Source organism: Dendroctonus ponderosae, unplaced genomic scaffold (assembly GCF_020466585.1).
Source record: "Dendroctonus ponderosae isolate FM_Combo_2020 unplaced genomic scaffold, Dpon_F_20191213v2 Dpon_F_20191213_5, whole genome shotgun sequence".
Classification (NCBI taxonomy): domain Eukaryota; kingdom Metazoa; phylum Arthropoda; class Insecta; order Coleoptera; family Curculionidae; genus Dendroctonus; species Dendroctonus ponderosae.
In genome coordinates this window covers 4,814,903-4,834,805 of record NW_026018715.1, presented here as the reverse complement: position 1 = coordinate 4,834,805, position 19,903 = coordinate 4,814,903, and the positions used below count along the sequence as shown (strand labels likewise).

At 32.0% G+C, this 19,903-nt stretch overlaps 2 protein-coding genes across 3 annotated transcripts in view; one reads left to right on the top strand and one right to left on the bottom strand.

The window, feature by feature from the left end:
* Positions 1-6,592, bottom strand: part of LOC109541324 — a 7,967-nt gene extending 1,375 nt beyond the window's left edge. The window contains exons 1-5 of the mRNA XM_019910153.2: positions 6,434-6,592; positions 2,796-2,901; positions 2,570-2,731; positions 1,918-2,110; positions 1,596-1,857 (exon numbers count right to left, since the gene is read on the bottom strand). Of these exons, the coding sequence (XP_019765712.1) occupies positions 1,596-1,857; positions 1,918-2,110; positions 2,570-2,731; positions 2,796-2,901; positions 6,434-6,449 (739 nt within the window). The 5' untranslated portion in view covers positions 6,450-6,592. The remainder of the gene's footprint in view (positions 1-1,595; positions 1,858-1,917; positions 2,111-2,569; positions 2,732-2,795; positions 2,902-6,433) is intronic.
* LOC109541323 overlaps positions 1-19,209 on the top strand; it is a 22,037-nt gene extending 2,828 nt beyond the window's left edge. The window contains exons 3-10 of one of the 2 annotated variants that reach the window (XM_019910150.2): positions 14,693-14,912; positions 14,987-15,115; positions 16,635-16,912; positions 17,050-17,097; positions 17,525-17,674; positions 17,867-18,046; positions 18,103-18,229; positions 18,925-19,209. In XM_019910150.2, coding sequence (XP_019765709.2) covers positions 14,693-14,912; positions 14,987-15,115; positions 16,635-16,912; positions 17,050-17,097; positions 17,525-17,674; positions 17,867-18,046; positions 18,103-18,229; positions 18,925-19,099 — 1,307 coding nt within the window. In that variant the 3' untranslated portion in view covers positions 19,100-19,209. The remainder of the gene's footprint in view (positions 1-14,692; positions 14,913-14,986; positions 15,116-16,634; positions 16,913-17,049; positions 17,098-17,524; positions 17,675-17,866; positions 18,047-18,102; positions 18,230-18,924) is intronic. The other variant, XM_019910151.2, reaches the window with a different exon arrangement.
* The last annotated feature ends 694 nt before the right edge of the window (positions 19,210-19,903 follow it).

The window sequence follows — 19,903 nt, the reverse complement described above, 5'->3', positions numbered from 1 at the left end:
AGGAAATTGAATAACAGTGCTTTAATTTGACAAGTACAAAACATAGTTGGCGTAGGTAAAGTGTTTTCAGATAAGAAAGCAAAAAAACTGGGGACAGTATGCAAAAATGGCAAACGTGAAGAACTAAGTAAATTTCAGATTAACAAAGGCGTCCTCTGCAAACGATATAAATATTTACAGACTGTAATAACTCCCGACCCAAAACTAAAAAAAAAAATTAAGTTTCTAAAAACTCTCGAAACAAAAAAAATGTATTCTGTTAATGATCAAAATTATTATCTGTGCGGCTGAATCTCAGGTTTACCAATAAATCAGAAACGACCCCGAAAAGTAGGTCAAAATTCTAAACTTCACAATTCTTAATATGACTAAGTTGCCCCATTTAGAAGAGATCAATTTAACATTTTTCAAAATTCTTATTCCGCTAACTGACGTTGGAACGGAGGCACATTATATAAACAATTTTTTTCATACTGTAAACAAGAATCGAATTATATTTTATATTTTCCATCATATAAACCACGCACAAACTGTCCTCAAAACATTGGCATATGATGCAAAGTGTTGATGAAAAAATGATAAGGCCTTTCCTTAGAGAGTTGCGGCGCATGGGGTTTCCTTTATTATTTTAATTTACTGTAACTGAAATTCGAACTTGTTTGAAAACTTCCGGTTAAATTAGAAAAAGACTTAAATATATGACCACAAATGCCGGGGCTCCATTTTATTTTAGTAAAGGTATCCACTTAAAGTGAGCGACCATTATGATAATTTAACCTTTTCAAGTCAGCTTTCTGAAAATCGTATTTCCTGACAAAGCGCAAATATTCCCTGGGGTGAAATATAATGTGTTGAAATATAATTCGGTTAGTGCTATATTAATGTTGAGAATTTAAATAATAGAGCACATGCAACAATCATTAACCCACTTGAGCGACAACAAAGGATTCCCTTCAACTATTAATGGGAAAAATTACAAACTGTATTTTGAATTTAAACCCCAATTGAGACATTATTGAAGTAAAATCGTTCCCACCAATCAAACTAGCATTAAGGCGTTAAACAAATTGTGGGTTTTTTAACTTGTTAAAATTTATCTTAAATATAACGATGATAATGACCAAAACTTAATTAAGATAAAATCAATTAATTGCACAAATATACTTAACCAACAGTTATTAACATAAGAACTGACATACTTTTTTCAAAGAAAATTTCAAGCACAGCAAAATTCCTAATAAAAAATGTGTAAGACTCAGACACAAAACTTAAATAAACTACTTGTGCTGCAAGTGAAAACACACATATGCCAGAATACTGCGCAAAATAAATTCTGTTGTTAGAGCTTTACTTTTATATAAGTTAACACATGAACTGGGTGAGATCAGAAAAAATGTGTCATTGGGAACCTTTCCGAAATTTCTTGGTTGAAATAAAACCTTTGAAACAGGAGTATATTCCTTATAATATGAAGCAATTGAGGACGACACGCCCTCGAACACTTACTCGCTGTGCAGATAAAAATCGGTTTGCTTATGTAATAACAATAACTTTCCAAAAAAAGCCATACATTCAAAGAATGAAGTAAAACTAACCTCTATAACCGCCTTGATTGCCTCCATAAAATCCTCCTAAACTTCCTTGGGATCCTTGATATCCCGCAGGTCTGTAAAATCCAGAACCCAATTGTTTTGGTGGCCTTTGGTGATTGTTAACTCCAGGAATTGGGTCAACTGGACCTCCAGGACCGACCAAAATTCCATTTTCTATCGAATGTACTGGCTTGCTTGGAATCGGACCACCAAGATCTTTAGTAGTTGAATAGCAGCAGTATTGTTTGCCAACATCACAGTGACCCTAAAAATTATTGAACCGAAATAGAACTCAGGTCTGAACTTGTAGTGTGAGCATACGCACATAGGAGATTCCAGGAGAATTACAGTTGAATTTTTCTGAACACTTGCATTTGTCGAAGTTTTTGATGGGACCTTGTTTAACCCAAGACGGAACCGGCCCAGTCAACACTCCAGGATTTGCTTCCTCTGGGTGATATTGAGCTTGACCACCATAATTTGGTCGATTTATTCCTCCAGCATACACTCCCCCAGGCCTAAAATAATTTACTATTTACTTCCAGAAATGTTTCTTCTTCTTGTGTTTGTCGCTTTATATCTAATTTTAACTGTTGAGTTTTTGAAAACATGAATAAAATGACCAACATGTGTAGTATAAATACTAAAAAGTTAAATAATTAAAAATACTAGAGCATTTGCTGCGGTTTTGTTTACTACCTCATTATCTTAGAAGAAGGGGAACGAAAATGAAAATTTCTCTTTTTTTTGAATATGGATCATATTAAATCGAAGCATTAAAATGTTCCATTATCAGAATTTCAGAGAAATAAAATGGTTCTGTATGGAACGATTCGATACAAACCTTCTAGTTAAGATCGCAACGAAATCGCTTTTCCCGAATACTAACTAAATTGTTGAAAAGTTGAACTTTTCGCAGTCAATTTATTATAATATGTTGTCGATTTTGTACCTTTACTCATTTACTATTAACTCACCGTTCATTTGGAATAAATCCTGCTCCGGAAACTGGAGGTCTATTGCTATACACTGGTGGAGGTCTTTGGTTTATAAGCTGCGTTTGGGTGCTTGGATAGAATTGGGAAGATCCAGCAGGTACATAGTCATCAGTTTCTTCAAAGACGTTATAACGAGAATTCCTTTAAACCAAGTTCGGAAATATTCCTGTTATTAATGTATATTTAAATGTGTTCTAATTCTTACGGATTTTGATAACTTCTGCTATTCGAATTTCGATTATTTTGATCCCAAACCCATTTTTTGTCGTCTCTGTCCGCATGGCACATGCAGAAACTTACAACGAACAACACTGAAATAAAACAGGTAATTGTTATCCAAACAGTATAACTTTGCTGCTTATTTCCTAATGATTTTAACTAAGCGTTTCAATTATTCTATAGCATTTCAGGTAGTAAATAACCACATTCATTATTACACAGATCCAATTTGTTCGCGGATATTGCAAAAGTTGACATCCTAGATTAGATAGCATTAAAACAAAATAAAGACTTCTGGGCTAGTCGATTGCCTAATATCTTTGTTGTGCACAATCAAATCCGCTCTACAATGTATAATAGTTGTTATATGATTAATTAGTTGGCAAGCCAGGCACGTCTTTTTTTTGGAATTTCAGTGCGACGCTAAACGTTTTGTAAAACAGTTTACATGATTTAATTTGTTAAGGTTCAAGCTGGATTTTGTTTTATGACCAATTTTTTACCAATCCGTATTCTTTATAATTCCGTTTGGAAAATTACATTACTTCCAAATTTGCAATTTCTATTCAAAGCTTATGAATAAAATATCCTCCTCAACGGAAATATAGCAAATCTCAAAGACATTCTATAGATATTTTCTAGAAGCAGAATGTCTACATTTACATTCGGTTTGCATTAAGGCTAGTTTAATTGACCAATGCTACAATCACAAAAAATGGCATTTTTGCTTCTCTAAAATATTGATCGAATGAATGGCGTTTGATTTGAACAATGCCAATGTTCCAGAGTTTCGCAAAATAATTGATGTAACCGTTATTGTTATGGTTTTAATTAATAGACCTTTTGTGGTAGTGCAGCACGATTTATTCGTGTAAGAATCATATTTTACAAATAAATTCAATAAATACTAGAAATGCCCTGCAACGGCTCTAACAAAAGAATTCAAATTATCGATATTTCATACACAATTTCAATTTGTTTCCGACATACCAGTTTTGAAAATCCGAACGTTTTCAGTTATTTTCAAATTTTTATCTTTTAAAAAGTTTGTAGTGCTCTCAACTAAAATGATTTTCACAACTTGTGAGTTATTTTGAATCCTTTCCATGGTATAGAAAGGTTTCGAATCCTTTGGGGCAAACTACAGCACAAATCTAAACTATGCTTTCATCAAATGCATGTTTTTGTAAAAAATAATTTGCGTAATTAAAAAATGCACTACTCATCAGCTTAGGTTTAGAAATCTTAAGTATAGAAAATTTTCGAGCCCTTTCAGAGAGTGAAATAGCAATTTATATTAGTTCAATACTGGCTAGCTACTCTAAACTTTTCCTCGAGTTTCGACTTTGAGGGCTTCTTAAAATACAAATTGTCAATTTTTGCACCCCAGTGTACCTGTGAATATTCGTATCCTTGAGCTGATACGGAAAAATTCGATTTCGACCTGCGACATTCGAGCAACTCGAACTTATAGAAAAATTTTTGCCGTTTGAAAACGGCAATTTAGCAGATTTTTTATACGTAAACTAGTTTTAAACATCTCTATCAAAATAATGAAAGTGAATTGGCCTTTTTTCACTTTTTTCACCGTTTCCAACATAAAAAGTTCTAGACAAGTACAAGCAGTTGCCACTAAAATATTCTTCAACTCGGTAGTGTGTCTACAAAAAGCTAGTTTTTATAATGTTTATGACTAACTACATTTTAAGAGGTCTTGTAAGTGGCAAAATGCGGTAGAATCTTATATTCTCTTAAGTGTACGTTTGCTGTAGAAAAAAATCAATTTTTGATTAGTCTGCTATTTTCCATTCGGTACGATTTTAGCTGTTTTAAACATGTTGAGGGCCGCTTGGGAGGCAAAGCGCTGACCAAACCGCAAAGCGTTTGCATTAAAAATGAGCTTTCCACGCGTTTAATCTGTGCAATAGAAATTACGCTGTACTTTGAATTGTGTTGTGTTATCCACATTATTTAAAATACACCGATAGATTTTAGATACGTTTGCCAAGCATCATGAAATTAGTCCTTTTTACACTATTTCTAATGTTAAATTAATGATACTTGTGTTTTGCGCAAATAAATTCTGACTAACTCGTTTTTTTAAGAGGTAATAGCCTTTAAGACTGAAAATATCATAAACTCAAATTGATTAAAAGTAGATTCGAGTCTTTGAGTTCTAAAAGGGCCCAACATAGTTTGGCGTTCATTTTAGGATTGAATGTCTTGAATTGCAAGTTAAAACAAGTTATCAATCATGATATTTTTTCGCCAAAGGTCACATTAGTACATTGGAAATTACTGAAGAAAATGCAATATATAAAACATTAAAGTCTTTAGGTACTTAAAGTTAAATTGCTGCGCGAAGTCACTGATGTTCAGAAGCTACAGTATTTGCAGAATTTTCGCCAGAAAGCCGGCATATATTTTACCAAAAGCATCACAGAAAACACATTTCAATGAAATACCTACTTTAATACAGTAGCAAATAATGTTTTTTCTGTGATAAAAAATGGTGATTTCACTTGTAAAAGATCAATTGAAAAACCTAACATGTTAAACTATTAATCAAATTATGTAAAGTAAAGTAAATTTTTCCTATATATAGTTTTTGTAGTTTAATTTATTCTTTTATTACTCTGGTGCTGATGTTCTTTGTTCGATATTTTTCCACTGGAAACACAATTTTCAAGTTAGAGCAGCCGAACGTGTTTTTATTTATGGAATGAAGATTTTGAAGTCTTCAAGATTAATTTAAAAACAAATTTTTTTATAAAATTTGCTCTAAAATTGTCTTCTTACCGTACCTTAATCTGTAGCTCATTTTTGGCGACATTACTAAAAATACCTATAAATTAGTTTAATCTGGTTAATACGTAGTCCATTAGCAGTAGAAGTTTCAAATGTGGCAGTAATTTATTCTGAATAGGGCGTTTAATTATTCGTCACTTAAAACCGTCCTAACATTATTAAAGTGGCAAGAAGCAAGAAGAAAGTTACATTTTATTGTATATGATATGAAGAGAATATAACAACTACAGAGCGGCTGTAATACACGCATGCTGCATTTATTTTGATAATATATGGTTGATGTTGTTCAATCAATTCATTATTTATTCTATTACAATTAAACATTATGGGATCCGTATAATCTATAAAATAATTAATTCGATTACGTCTAATATTTTCACCCTAAGGTTTTCATAATTTTAGTAACAAGTATCAGAATTTTAACAATATTAGAAGCGAAATATTGAATTTAGAAATGTGGAAATTTTTTCCGTGTACACGATATAATGTGATATTTCACCGTAAGAATGTGTTTTAATTAAATTATAATAATTTACAATTGATTCAGTACAACGTACAACAAAAACGTTTTAAATGAGGGCTGCCCATTTTTACACTAACCGCAGCTTTGTCAAATATACAAATTTTAAGTTGAAAAATCAAACTTAACCAAATTTGCTTTTGAACATCAAATTCTGAAATTTTCGTTAACTATAAAACTTTATAAAATGCAATATAAAATTATACATTGTAGGCGAATTCTTCAGATACTTTTCATTTTTGCTCTTACGAGGAATTTTAATTGCAGTAGGTTCAAAAAAATCACCGCAAACTTACAATAAATATAGGCCATGGTTCAACGTAAAATCCAAAGAACCACTTTAAAGAGCACGAAACCACTGCAGTTGCCCGATATAACAAAGTGAACGATTGAACTGGTTATTATTTAACTGGTTACTGTTTTGTAACAAATGATTGACACCTCTTATAGGTGCATACACACCTTATATAACATTAGTGGGGAAGGTAACTACCAAATCCATTTAACAGTTCCCCACTATTTACGTTCACAAACATCAATGAAAATTATTATCAATGAATTGAAGCATGACAGAGGTCTTTTTCCGACAACGTTTTGTATATATTGCTATTTGGTTTGTTGCAATTCAAATTGTATTATTTTTTTGCAATGCCCTGTAATGCAGCAACTATTTTATGCCCTTGACACACAATTATATTTTAAATAGAATTATCTTAAATATTTATAAGGTTCGACCACCGACGCAAATCTGCGAAAACCTTCTTGTCCTAGTTTAAACTGGTCGTGACTTTTTAGTTTTCAAGTATCAAAAGTGAGCTTTTACTTTTATGTACTATGTAACTATTTTATTCAAGGTGATAACTGTATCTACAGTACTTACTTTTTTGAAGTTAGACGAATATTTTCTTTGGCAAGTGCTATATATTTTTGTGTTGAATAAAAAGTAGCAGCGGAATTTACCACCTGCTGCAAAAGATAATATGCGACAAAAATTAAATACTGTACATAAAAAATTAATTTGAATTTAAATCATATATTTCAATGGATCTACATGCGTTGCATGAATTATTGCATCGTGAACCATACTTCCAAGGTCCAATCCGAGTTTGTGAGCAATAAATCAATAAAACTACGTTGTAGTGATTCTTTATAATGTATTTAAGAACCACATCAATCCCTTGGGTTTAAAAACCGACTACTAGGACAATAATAAATGCAAATAACAATCATAAATATATAGCTTTGATACTGATGCTCTAGTTAATATATTCAGATTATGATGTATATATACTGCGTCAAATTTTACAGATATTTGAAGTAATGTATAGGAAAACCAAATGTGCCATCTGTTAGTAAATTTAATAAATCTTATGTTTTCTGTAATGATATAAAGTGTATACATTTAGATTAGTCAGATTGTCATACCTCTTTCGAGGCTTTATTCATTACATGTTAAATTGTTGTACATTTTTCAGACGTTTATTATAATGTACCATTTATAACTCCCATCTTTGGCAAATTTGAAATTGATCTACACAATTATTAAAAGTGCTTAGATTAAAACCCAAATGGGGTTTGAATCGTTGGTGATCAATTGATTATTTTTGAGGTAAATATTTGGATTTATACATGTATTTACACTTATGTTTTTGAACGGTAAAATCTTTTGTTAACTCACTGTTTCAGAATCTAATATCAGATTGTGCCAGCCGCTGAAAATTTCAAATTATACCTTAAGCTCAGAAGAAGATAGCTTCCTTATGAGTAGTTCTCAAAAGTGAACCCGTTACTGCAGAAAAAAATCCATTATAATTATAAGCCGGCTTTGGTCACCAAAATTGCTTTTTAAAAAGCAGGAGCTTCAAAAACCTGTAATAAAGTATTGAAAAAAATCCAAAATTCTCTAAAAGGCCAACTTGTGAAACTTTTAAGGATTTTAAAAGCAACTTCGTTGAAACAGCTAAATTTTAACTAGTTAAATAATTAAAATTAAATTAATTAATTAATTAATTAATTAAAAAGTTAAAAATATTAGATATTACTTTTAAATACTTACATCAAGTTCTATTATATTAAAAGCTTAATTTTATTTTGACACATAAATATCTTAATAATTGTTGGAAAGTTTACTAGCGCAAGACGATGATCGAATCGATTGTGGTCGAATTGACTTCTCCTATTTGATATATCGAATTGGCACTAATAAAACATTATTAATTTTGTTCAGCATAGAAAAATGTGTCTTGAAATATCAGTTAGCGATTTAACTTTAAAAAAGTTGGTAGAAAAACTTTAACACTTGTGGATTCGGAAATCATTAAATCAACTATTTTTGCAATTTATTATATGAATGAAAGCTTAGAAAATATATCTAGGCATGTTAGTATTTTTCAATAACTTGTACACTTGACAAAATAAAATTGTCTAGAGTTTCATTTTATGTTGTCCGGTCACGATCGGGTTTCACATATACCTCACCGGTATTTTCAAAGATATAATTAATTATATTTTTCTGGCCAGCATTGTGTATATTTTACCTTAAAAGCAGCACATAAAATTGAAATAAAGTTGTCGCTTCAATTGCATTTCCACTATTAGGGCCACGGATTAATCTGATATTACGATACATTTTTGAATAGACTGAAAAAACTTATCTCAGTCAGAGTATTTTAGGTCTTAACATGCATAAATAAAGTACTTATATTATCCTCATCCGCATTATTTATAAGTTTGAATAAGAACTTGAATAATTTTAAGAAATTAAATATTTAAAAAAATGCTTACGGTCTAGGGACTAAAAGACACCTTACAATTTAATAGAGATGCTGAGTTTACCTTTTAGATTTGTACTTAATTGTGCCTTCAAGATGAAAATGTTTCAGCAACAACGATTTGGTCCAGAATTATTTACGTATTCTATTATTAGGAATGAAAACGTTGTAAGAAGAATTCGAGTCCATTTTACTTAAAAAATAGGTCTGATATCAAAGCTTTTTGTATTTCGAGCATTTTGCTGCACACTACCTCAGCGTTAAACATTTGCATTGGTTCTCTACGGATTTATGCTTTAGTCATATATGCATCAGATCAAAGTGCTGATTTACTATCCCATACTGAGTTTTGGGTATTATGAAGTCCAGCCAAAAAAACGCCAAGTCTTTGTGTTCTATTTACTTTTTACTGCATATTCTCAATTTCTTCTTATATGAAGTACATAACGAAATAAAAATTCTCAAACGAAATACGACACTGACCTTAAAATCCGCAAGTGACGATTTTGCAATCAAAATCTGAATACCTGACGATTCATGTATCACAGCAAAGAACTACTCAATATTCAACAGGTATTTAACAGCTTTGACATTGACCCAGTTTGAACAAATCACCCAAAAAACGATTTTAATTTGTTCCACCATTGTCTCGGTTGCTAATTGACGATCGCGTTTAGGGCTTTGATTAATGGGTCACTTTATTTTACCTCGCATGTTTCCCGATATTGCGAAATTTTGGCGTCCAGTGAGCTAACACAATAGGAAAATGCCGCGATGAATTGATATTTGGGGTTTTAATTAATGCAAACGAAGGAGACAGAGGCCAAAGGATACTAATTATGTTTTTATTATTCGCGATGGACAAGGCTAATGGCAATGCTAACTGAAATTGTTTATTTGCATGATAGTCACTTCTTCAGGAGTCAGAAATACTGTGTTATTACAGATGTTGACCATGCATCCCAGAACGGAAACCTTGCTGCGTTTTAATAGTCATTATCCAGCTAATTCCGCATTTTGTATCCTTCATTAAAACAAGGCCGTTTATCAACTTTTATTTCTGTACTTTTTTATAAACATATTTGCATTCAGCAAAGTATTTTATCCTCAATACCACAATTGTGATATTTTGAGAATACGACAAGCAGCAACTAGAACATGAACCAATAACAAATAGATGAAAATTAATGAAAATGAAATTAATTTGATAAATGATTTGCGTTAAAGAAATTTAATGAATGTACGCGAAAAGATTTGGGAAATATTGTGCATGGTTGCAAATTTTGAAAACGAAAACGTATGTAGGGGATTCCTCAATACAATTGTTAAGTTAATGAGTACAATTTTCTTTCAATTAAAAATAAATATTGACTGTATTTCCAAGCATGAAGGTAAAATTTGTGCTATCAATTTTAAATTAAATTGAGTTCACAGCCTGATAAATGTAATTAAAATATAATAATATATAAGTTTGGAACGTCCGAGTTAAGAGTGAACGTTCAGTTTATCGTTTCTTGGTCGAGGAGTTATATAATTAATAATCAAATCTTCTAGTTGATTTCAGTGGACATCTGAAATTTTCAAGTCCCCATGTCCTCTGAAAGTACAGTTTGTAGTACCAGTTCTGCATCACCAAAAAGCCAGCAATCGATTCATTCTTCTCGTCTAAAATCGAGTTTAAAGCGTTCATATTTTCTCCAATAATTCTACTAAACTTTCAATATAGTCACGGAATATCTCCTTATCACAGCATGTTGCATGCACATTGGTTGTAAAAATAGACGCCTTAGTGGTGTTATTAAGAAATATAACGTTTCGTAGCGGTCTGTTGCTGAAGCTCAATTAGCTCATGTGAATCCCAGCTATTCACTCCATTATTTCTTTATCTTTATTCACCCACCTTAATTTTTATGTCTGGCCAATTAATAGATATTTTTCTTGACATAATAATAATAACAACAGCAACATTAATTGTGATTTGCATAACAATTATATATAAACATGTGCGAGAGAAATACTGTGGCAAGTTTTCCAATTAATTATAATTTTTTTTTGAATATCTCAGTTTACGGAACAATTGTTTTGTATCTGTCTGGCACTTTCTTAAAACCGTCTTATGCAAACGACGTCAATTTTCTATCATCATCATGTATATGCAACTCCCATATATATGCCATTCAAATTCAATTAACTTGAAATGTGTAAGATATGCGAGTTAAACTTTTTCTGCAAGCAAGATGGAAACATTTGAATCTTGCTTGAATAGTACGAATTTTAGATGTTATCAAATTATTTTTTAGACAAGCAGTAAAAGGAAATTACGAGAAGTAAACGTATGGAGGGAATATTTTCACACTCCCATGAAGCGTATAAATTATTTTCGAAATTTGAATTGGAATCCTTAAAATTTGAATTCTATTCCACCCCGATTTGTAACTTTTACCTAAACCTAACAATCACCATGTCTCATCTATTTAGGGCATAATTGAGGATTGGGAATATTAACTAATACGTAAACTGGTGCAATTTTGGGCAAGGGCTGTTCAGTCTCAATCGAACCTTCTGAGAAACATAATTTTTGATCAGCTTGTAAAAATGTAGCTCGGTTAAAGCTAGCGACATAAATTCGCGAAAATTACGAATGTTTTAAACACGTTAATTTTAACATTATTAATACACCCAGAAAATACTTTAAAACATTTCAGTTATGTTTCATATTTGGCTTTTTGGGACAATTTTAGCTGAACATGAGTACCTACAATATGGACGGTTAATGTTTTTAACCTAGAATACACTTTTCTTAGTGGAAACAAATGGTCTTTGGTCTTTTGGGCTTTGCTCATATTTTACCATGTCGAAGGGTAATTTTCATAACAAAAACAGTTTTTCAGCGTGCAATATACATTGTGTTGGGGTGAAACTACCGTCGCTATGGAACTAATTTTGTGGTAAATTTGTCCCATAATGCCGAACATGCAATTAAAGTGGGCCTGGGATGACTTTGAATTAGCAAAAGGAAATAAGAGATTCAGCATAATAAGGGCAAAAAATGCATGGTATGAAAATATTTTGTTCAAAGTGTTGTAAAGTTGATCAAAATTTGGGGTTTATGGGTTTTAAGGTAAATTCCCGGCTTCTCAGGCTTTCGTTGATCATTCGAAAATTATTTGCATTATATTGCGAAAATCAATCAAAAAGTTTATTGACAATATCGTAGAATTAAAAATAAACTAGGAAAAGGAGCGGGAAGGCAAATTGAAGAAATATTGGTAGTGTTAGTCTTAATGGAACTTTTAATCTTACAATTGAATCTTGAATTAGCGTTAAATAAAAATACTGGACTAGCATTTTCAACTGCTAATATGTTCAAGAAATAAAGGAAAACATTTTTCCAGTTTTTCCTGCATTATTCAAGTCAGTTTGGTTATGTATTTTTCTGATTCGTGTGAATCGGTTTACCTATTAAACATAAAATAAATTAATGAGTAAATGCCAAGGCACAATATGTTAGAGTCACAAAAACCAAGCCTTTCTACAAGGAAAAAGGTCCATCTGACAAACTTGTTTTCAAGCGGCATAATTACTTTGATACGTGTATAAAACAAATCTAAATAAGTTTCACCTTACAAGGAATTAAAAATAACATTTTTTCAAAAAAAATAGAAAATACGAAATAATTGGCCTTTACTGTCCCAATAAAGCATATTCCAATGCACGCGCCGTTGATAAATCTTTATATTATAATGATGTAAAATCAGTTATGCATACATTTTTGAGTTATAAATTAGTCCACCTTTTCAACAGAGGAACGTGGCGAGTTCTTCTAAGTCTCTTCAGCTGCACTGCTTAAATGGTTTGTAAATATTTTTTTCATACCTATATTATCAAAAATTTTCTCGACGTAATATAAATTTCACTATTGTTCATCTGTTCTAGATAGACTTCGTTAGATAATCGATTATTATCGTCACACTTTAATTTTGTTTCCAATCAGGAGGAGCACGATTAACACTTGATCATTCAGATTAAATATTCATAGTTAAGGTGCCTCAACATTACCAAGTCTTACTATACGAGTAACTTTTGATGGTTTTCGTCAAAGAAAATTGTTTGTCTAATACAACTTATTCCTCATATGTTTGAGAAGTTTTCACATTTATTAGACCTTGCAAGGATAACTACTTACATTCTATTATAAGGCTTCATACACATTGCCTGCAATCAGATCTATTCACTTGAATAATCTAGTTGAAGCTTCGGGTAAAGTATGTTGTATTTTTAACTCATCATCAATTTATAGCATGCTCTAAGTGATAATAATCTTAATTTTCTTACAATATAAGAAGAATCATCCGTTGTTAAGAGAGTGATATCGACAACACAAGTGCATATATGAGTAATCGTTGTAACTATCTATATTTCAGTTCACTACTTCTGAAAATTTAAAACGCGAAGCATCAAAACTGTGAATTATCCAGCTACAAATGCCAAATAAATCTTTCTTATAGGAAGTCACAAAAAGCATGCAAAATTAGACAAATGTTGAAAAAAGAAGAACCTCTTTATTTTAATCGTGTTCAAATATATTTTTCTCAAAGTCACAATTTGTGTCTGTATTCTGAAATCAACTACCGATGATCACTAGCAATTAATCGCTTTTTAGCGGATCTATCACAAAGATTGACAAATTTCTGCGAAAAACGATTATAAAACTAATTAATGCTTCCAATTGAACCAAGTTATTTATTAATAGTTTATTGAAGTGTTGCAAATCTTAAGTCAATTCCTTGACCTGTAAACTTAATACGTCTCATTTCTTACTACTAGCCTAATTATTATGTAAAGCATGCACCTACACAAACGAAGCATAATAGACAAGGTTAGCAGGTATATGGGAGCAATGTCAGGAAACTGGGATTTCTGAAGAATCAAGACAAGTACGAATGTAATTTGCTATTTGTCCTTTTCTTCACAATGTTGTGTCTCTATTAATACAGAGATGTAGACGCGTATTACATTATGCACTTTGTTGCGTTTTTAGTTCCACTGTTAAAATCGCATTTGGTGTCTAACATCAATTATTTCAGCATTTAACCCGTCAGCTCTCCAAGATATTGGTGGATAGTAGTCAAACAGCAATAACTATTTCGCGTTATAATAATGATTTAGTTAGTTATAAATAACGCAATTAGTTTACTTCTATCTCTGTTTATAACTGCATACTCTTTTGTTGAAAAGTGCAACTTTTGTTTTTTATGTAATACAACGAATGACTTCCACTGCATGATAACGAAAGGTTGTGTTTATTTAAAGTTTTATACCCATCAGTTATGATTTAGATTATTTTCAAATTTTATAATAAATAAACTGATCCCATAATTAGCCGATCCGAAAAAGTGTTGGCGGTTTACGTTGTTGTTTACCTTTGTCCTACTTATTAGCGCTTGAACTTGAAACACTCTGACTCTGAACTCTACAAATGTTTGCGGGAACATTCTCATTTTTGTATTAGCATAATCTTCTCGAGCATTTCTTTTGGACACCATGTTTTGCTTGCATTTTCCAGAAGATCGTAAGAGCAATTGCAAGCAAATTCAGCTAAAAAAATCACATGCGGTTAACTTCGCATTTTTGGTTATTTACTGTACACTCTAAAGCAACAAGGAGCACTTACAACTTTTGAAGAGAAATTGACAATGAGAGATAAGTACTTGGTCGTCTTATCCTTCAAAATGAAAACAATCGGTTTTCGTAACTTGTTTCAAAACGTAATCAAAATTTCAGGATATGGACATATAACGCCAAAAACCAACTGGGGGAAGGTAGTGACCATTTTTTACGCAATTCTTGGTATTCCGCTCATGTTGCTATGTTTATCCAACATTGGTGATATAATGGCAACTTCTTTCCGATTTCTTTACTGGAGGGTATGTTGCTATGTCTGTCAAAAGAAGCCGAAGCGAAGGCAAAGAGGAAGATCGTTCCGAGTTACGTCCAGAAATGAGTAAGCAACGATGTTACGTGAAACCAATAGAACCAAACACTTTGGGCCTAAATAATCTGCTTTTTCGATCTTAGTTCGAGGATCACTCGGTCACGATCAGCAACGTCATTCAGAAGATCGGTTAGAGCTTCTGGAAAGTCAGCTGATAGTGGATATGGCATATCAGATGGTGGTCCAAACTACCATTCTGATACTGAACTCAGGTAAAATTTAAAATATGTAAAAGTTAAGGTATTTATTACGAGTAATTATACTCGTTTTCTACAATATGAAAATCTACCAAAGCAACGTTTTGATAGTTACACACAACATACACAGTTACACATTAATATAATTCTAAAATAACAGAGTTAGGTATATTCATCTGATAGTAGCAGACATTACTAAAACAATTTATTTCACACTTTTTTATGTATGAATATATTTTTTCAGTATGAAACTCAACAAAAATTTACCACTATGCCTACTTATATGTGTACTTGTAATGCATTATTTCAAATAATGGATTTTTTTTAAGAATATCGAATGTCGCTTTTAGAGATACGATGAACCACCAAACATTAATTTTAATACTTATGGACTTCGATTTATTTCATGGTAGATTTTGTTAAACCTAAAATAAATTAATCACATCTGGGCAATAATTCTTTAACGCAGTCCGGTAACAGTCCTGCTTGTTGTTTATTGGAGACCCGCATGTCCAGCATTTTTACACTTGCTTAACTTCTTTGGTGCTTCTTAGACTTTACATTTCCAGACTACAAAGTTTCTTCTTTAGTTTCTGATGCAGCTGAGTTTCGGTTTCATCCACATCTTCGGAACTTGTATATTTGAATTGTATACTTGAATATTTTAGGGATTCAAAAAATATATATTTACAAGTTGTAATGTTGTCGTGCGGTCACTACTGGTTTACATATTCCGGGTGCTTTAAATCTGACCACTAATTGTGATTTTTCAGTTAGATGTAAAAATGATTAACTCATTTATATCTATCATCATCTATCATCATCAATATCTATTCTAAGAAGAAAGCGTTGTATATTGTCTTGGACTTTGAAGATCCATTATCTGTCATTTATTCACAAGTTTTCCCACATATAATGTGGTTCTGAAGCTACCATTTTATTTAATGCCTGTGGCCATTTGTACTTCTGATAGACCACTGTAAATTTTTTATTTTTTGAATTTGATTTATTGTGGTGTTGCGTATGGGTAGTTGTTTAGTTGGTTAGTCTGCCAAAAGCACTTTTCTTGAAAGTCATCCTTTTTAAAAACGTTTATGAAATAACCTAGACGTACTTGGTCAAATACTTGTTTCAGATCTATGAAGCCAAGAACGTGTTTTTGTTTATTCAGTCGTTATATTGTTAATACGTTTGTCCAACTCTCTCAATGTGATGCCGATTCCGTCGACGTTCATCGGGTGGCTGCTGTCTTTCTTGCCAGAGTTTTGCGCTGGGTTTTTTTCGTTAGTCCGTTGAATATAGTATTAAAACAATTTCCAATCAAAATGCTAGCCTCAAGTATCAAGCAGCTAATGCAAAATCAATGTGCTAAATTCTCCAATGGAACAGACACCAGCAAATAACAATTAAACTAAACCGTAGTTGTTGAACTCAACTGTCAAATGAACAGAAGTAATTTGGTAGCGCACGCAAATAGTGAAATACAGTGGGATGCTGAAAATTCAACTAAATAAATTCTATTTAATTTCAAAAGATACCCAGATGAGTTTGGAACAGCACCGCAATTATCGCGAGGCTCCAGCTTACCTAATAGACCAAGTCGCTTCTCTGAACCAGCTACGCCTGCTAGGAAGCATCCGTACCAGAAACACAATAACTTTCAAAGAAGCGACTCGTTGGATAGAAAAAAGTTTGCAGCTGTTCAAAAAGAGCGTGAAGTTGAACTAGATCCAATGCTTCTAGGAGACACTCCGATTTTGTGCAATCGATATGTAGTAGGCAAACATGATGCTTTTGCCAATAATATTCCAGGTAGGTTTTAGCAAAATATCGCCAGTAAATTAACGGACAATGCAAATTTAACTTCTTAATATAGAAAATCTTCTTGACACTGTGACGAATAACCGACCGCTGGTTATAAAATGTTCTTTGCTTTATTGTTTTCCTAGGTATCACCTTAAGAAAACTGAACGTTGATGCTAGAGTTTCAAATCCAGGTAAACCGCCTTTGCCCCATGTGAAGTAATCAAACTAAAATCTTCCTGATAATTATGTGTTGCAATTCTTTAAACAATCAAGATATTGTTCTAGCAAAATTAGCTGTAGAGTAGACAACTCACCATAAATCACAAGTAACATTAGATGATTTTCTTCCCTAGTAGTTACACCATTTTCCGGCGATAATAAATTTCACTCGATTTAATTGCTAACATTACCTGGCTTAGCACCTAAAGAAGGAATTGAAAAAATGCATCTTTATGCAACATTAAATATGCAAATTTCCTGGTAGCATTGTACCCAAATACTTGATAAACAATTTTATAATATTAAAAATCACATGGTTTAGAAAAAACACCATGGGCAGTAAACAGCAGATTATAAATGTCGTTATTGGATTTAACTAATTTGTTGGCGTTCTTTTAGCAAGGCGTGCTTTATCAGTGCCAAAATCTTCAAATTTTCTCGAACCTCCCAGAAGCTACAGTCCAGATTCTTCATCTGATAAAGAGGACACTGATGAACCTTTGAGGAGTAGAAGAAAGATTAAGCCCCGACAGCCTAAGTCACCTCTTCGTAAGTGTGCTGAAAATCACAATATTGTTTTTGAGCATAATTTCGTAAAAAATATACTGTAAATACTTATGTACATTTAGGTGCAATGGCGCCCGTTTTGTCGAAGGAACAATGACATATTTTTACATATGATGAATTGGCTATGTTTAACTAATAATTGTAATTTTGATGAAATGCAATTTTTGATCGCAGCCAACTCCAGTCCAAGAATGATGACTCCTCTAGGCTATGGCCAACGAAACAAGTACCTAGACGATCCGGATTCGGATGAAATGGACGAGTTTAATTCATATTATGAGAGCAGCGGCAGAGAGAAGCCAAAACCAGTGCCAATTTGGTTGTGTGTTCTGTTGGTTATTAGTTATATTTTAGGTAATAAATAACACTTGTAATAAAATGGGTCTTACATTTGTTGATGCTTATTATAGCTGGAGCGTATTTGTTTAAATCATGGGAAGGATGGGATTATTTGGACGCAGCATACTTTTGTTTTATCACTTTAACTACGATCGGCTTTGGAGACTTAGTTCCTGCAAAAGGCGTCAGCCAAGACAGGTAAAGATGCAGATTATTCCGAATATACTGCATAAAAACAAGAGATGGGTACTCTTGCTTTCATTTCATATTAAAATATAAAATCTGTTCCAGGTACAGATAAATTAAAAACAAAAATTTGCTTGATATTCACTTTTATAAATGTTTCATCAACAAAACTTTACTCAAGATCATGACCAATTTTTGTGTCTTTACTGTGTTTGTCTGCTTTACTTGACCAGAACTGATTACGATAAAAGACAAGTCGCTCCGATATAAATTTGAGAATTAACTAATCCCTTATCAATAAAGATGATATTTAAGCACTTCAAGCTTGGAAAGAGTAATAGTTGATTATGTAATTTGCTGTTCACCGCAATAAGTAATTTGCAATTTAAACTTTTTTCTTTTGGTAAATTTCCCAATTTTGGGACCAATTTTGGAACCATTAAAATGAGTTTCTACTGAATTCTTATCCAATCAAAGGAACATGTTATGCTGTCTTTGGAAGAAGTCATCTAAACTGTTAGGATTTTATTTGTACGTGCCATTGCTGGCTTGAAAGCTCTTGCTTGTATTATTTTGTATTTTGTTATATTTATTATCTCTTTTGCTCTAAAATATAAATTTCTCAAATATCTGAACAGTACATACTATAGATAGCATGGTTATGTTGAGTGTGAATTAATTATTTTGTTAATTTATTGCGCTTCTAGGGATTATGCAACAATAAGTATTGCCCTCTGCTCCCTTTATCTCCTGTTTGGAATTTCTCTACTGGCAATGAGTTTTAATCTGGTTCAAGAAGAGGTAATTTCCAATGTAAAGAGCATTGCTAAAACTTTAGGTATAATAAAGTCCGACTCGGACGATTCAGAAGACGAGGACTGAGGAATTATATTCAGCTTAGTTTTAGAACCTCTTTATTAACTGTTAGAATATGTGTTAGAATTCATATTAATAACATTAATGTGTCGTTTAAAATAAACTATAAAATTGAAGTTTGTAGTGTTGTGTGTTACATCGAAGATAATCGTATTCCAAGGAAGCACGTTGTGAAATGTAGATCATAATGCAGTATTAATTATTAAAAATTATTATTTATTATAATTAATTATTAAAAATAAATGCGTTATAATCAATACAGCAAAATAGAAAAAAAAATTCTGAAAGATACAGAATTTGCAAATAATCAGTCGTAAATTTGGCAATTATAAGCCAACACATGTAACAGGTATACCTAAAAAAAATTTCAAGAAACTTCAAATTGAAGTCTTATATCAGATGAGAATAATTATATATTTTAGAGCCAACGCAAATATGTAAATAGTCGTAACTACATACTTTCACACAGTATATGATTTATAAGTGCTTTACAACTAAAATTATTTACTTTGGCGGTTCTGAAACAGTTGCATATTCGATCATTTTTGTTGATTCGGCTTATATCATTTTCGTTTAACCACGCTATATTACGTATCTTATTGTATTTTTGAACGTTTCATTTCATAGGAACATCGGCTCGTTACATCAGCACAATTTACAAGACATATATATATATATATATAAATGTGCGGATTATCTTACTTACATCTAATGATAAATAAGGCCTAATTGTATTTGGCACCTTATTTGCCAGGATTATTGGATGAAAGCCCTCAACTTCAAAGATACGTCTACACCATATTAGCAAAG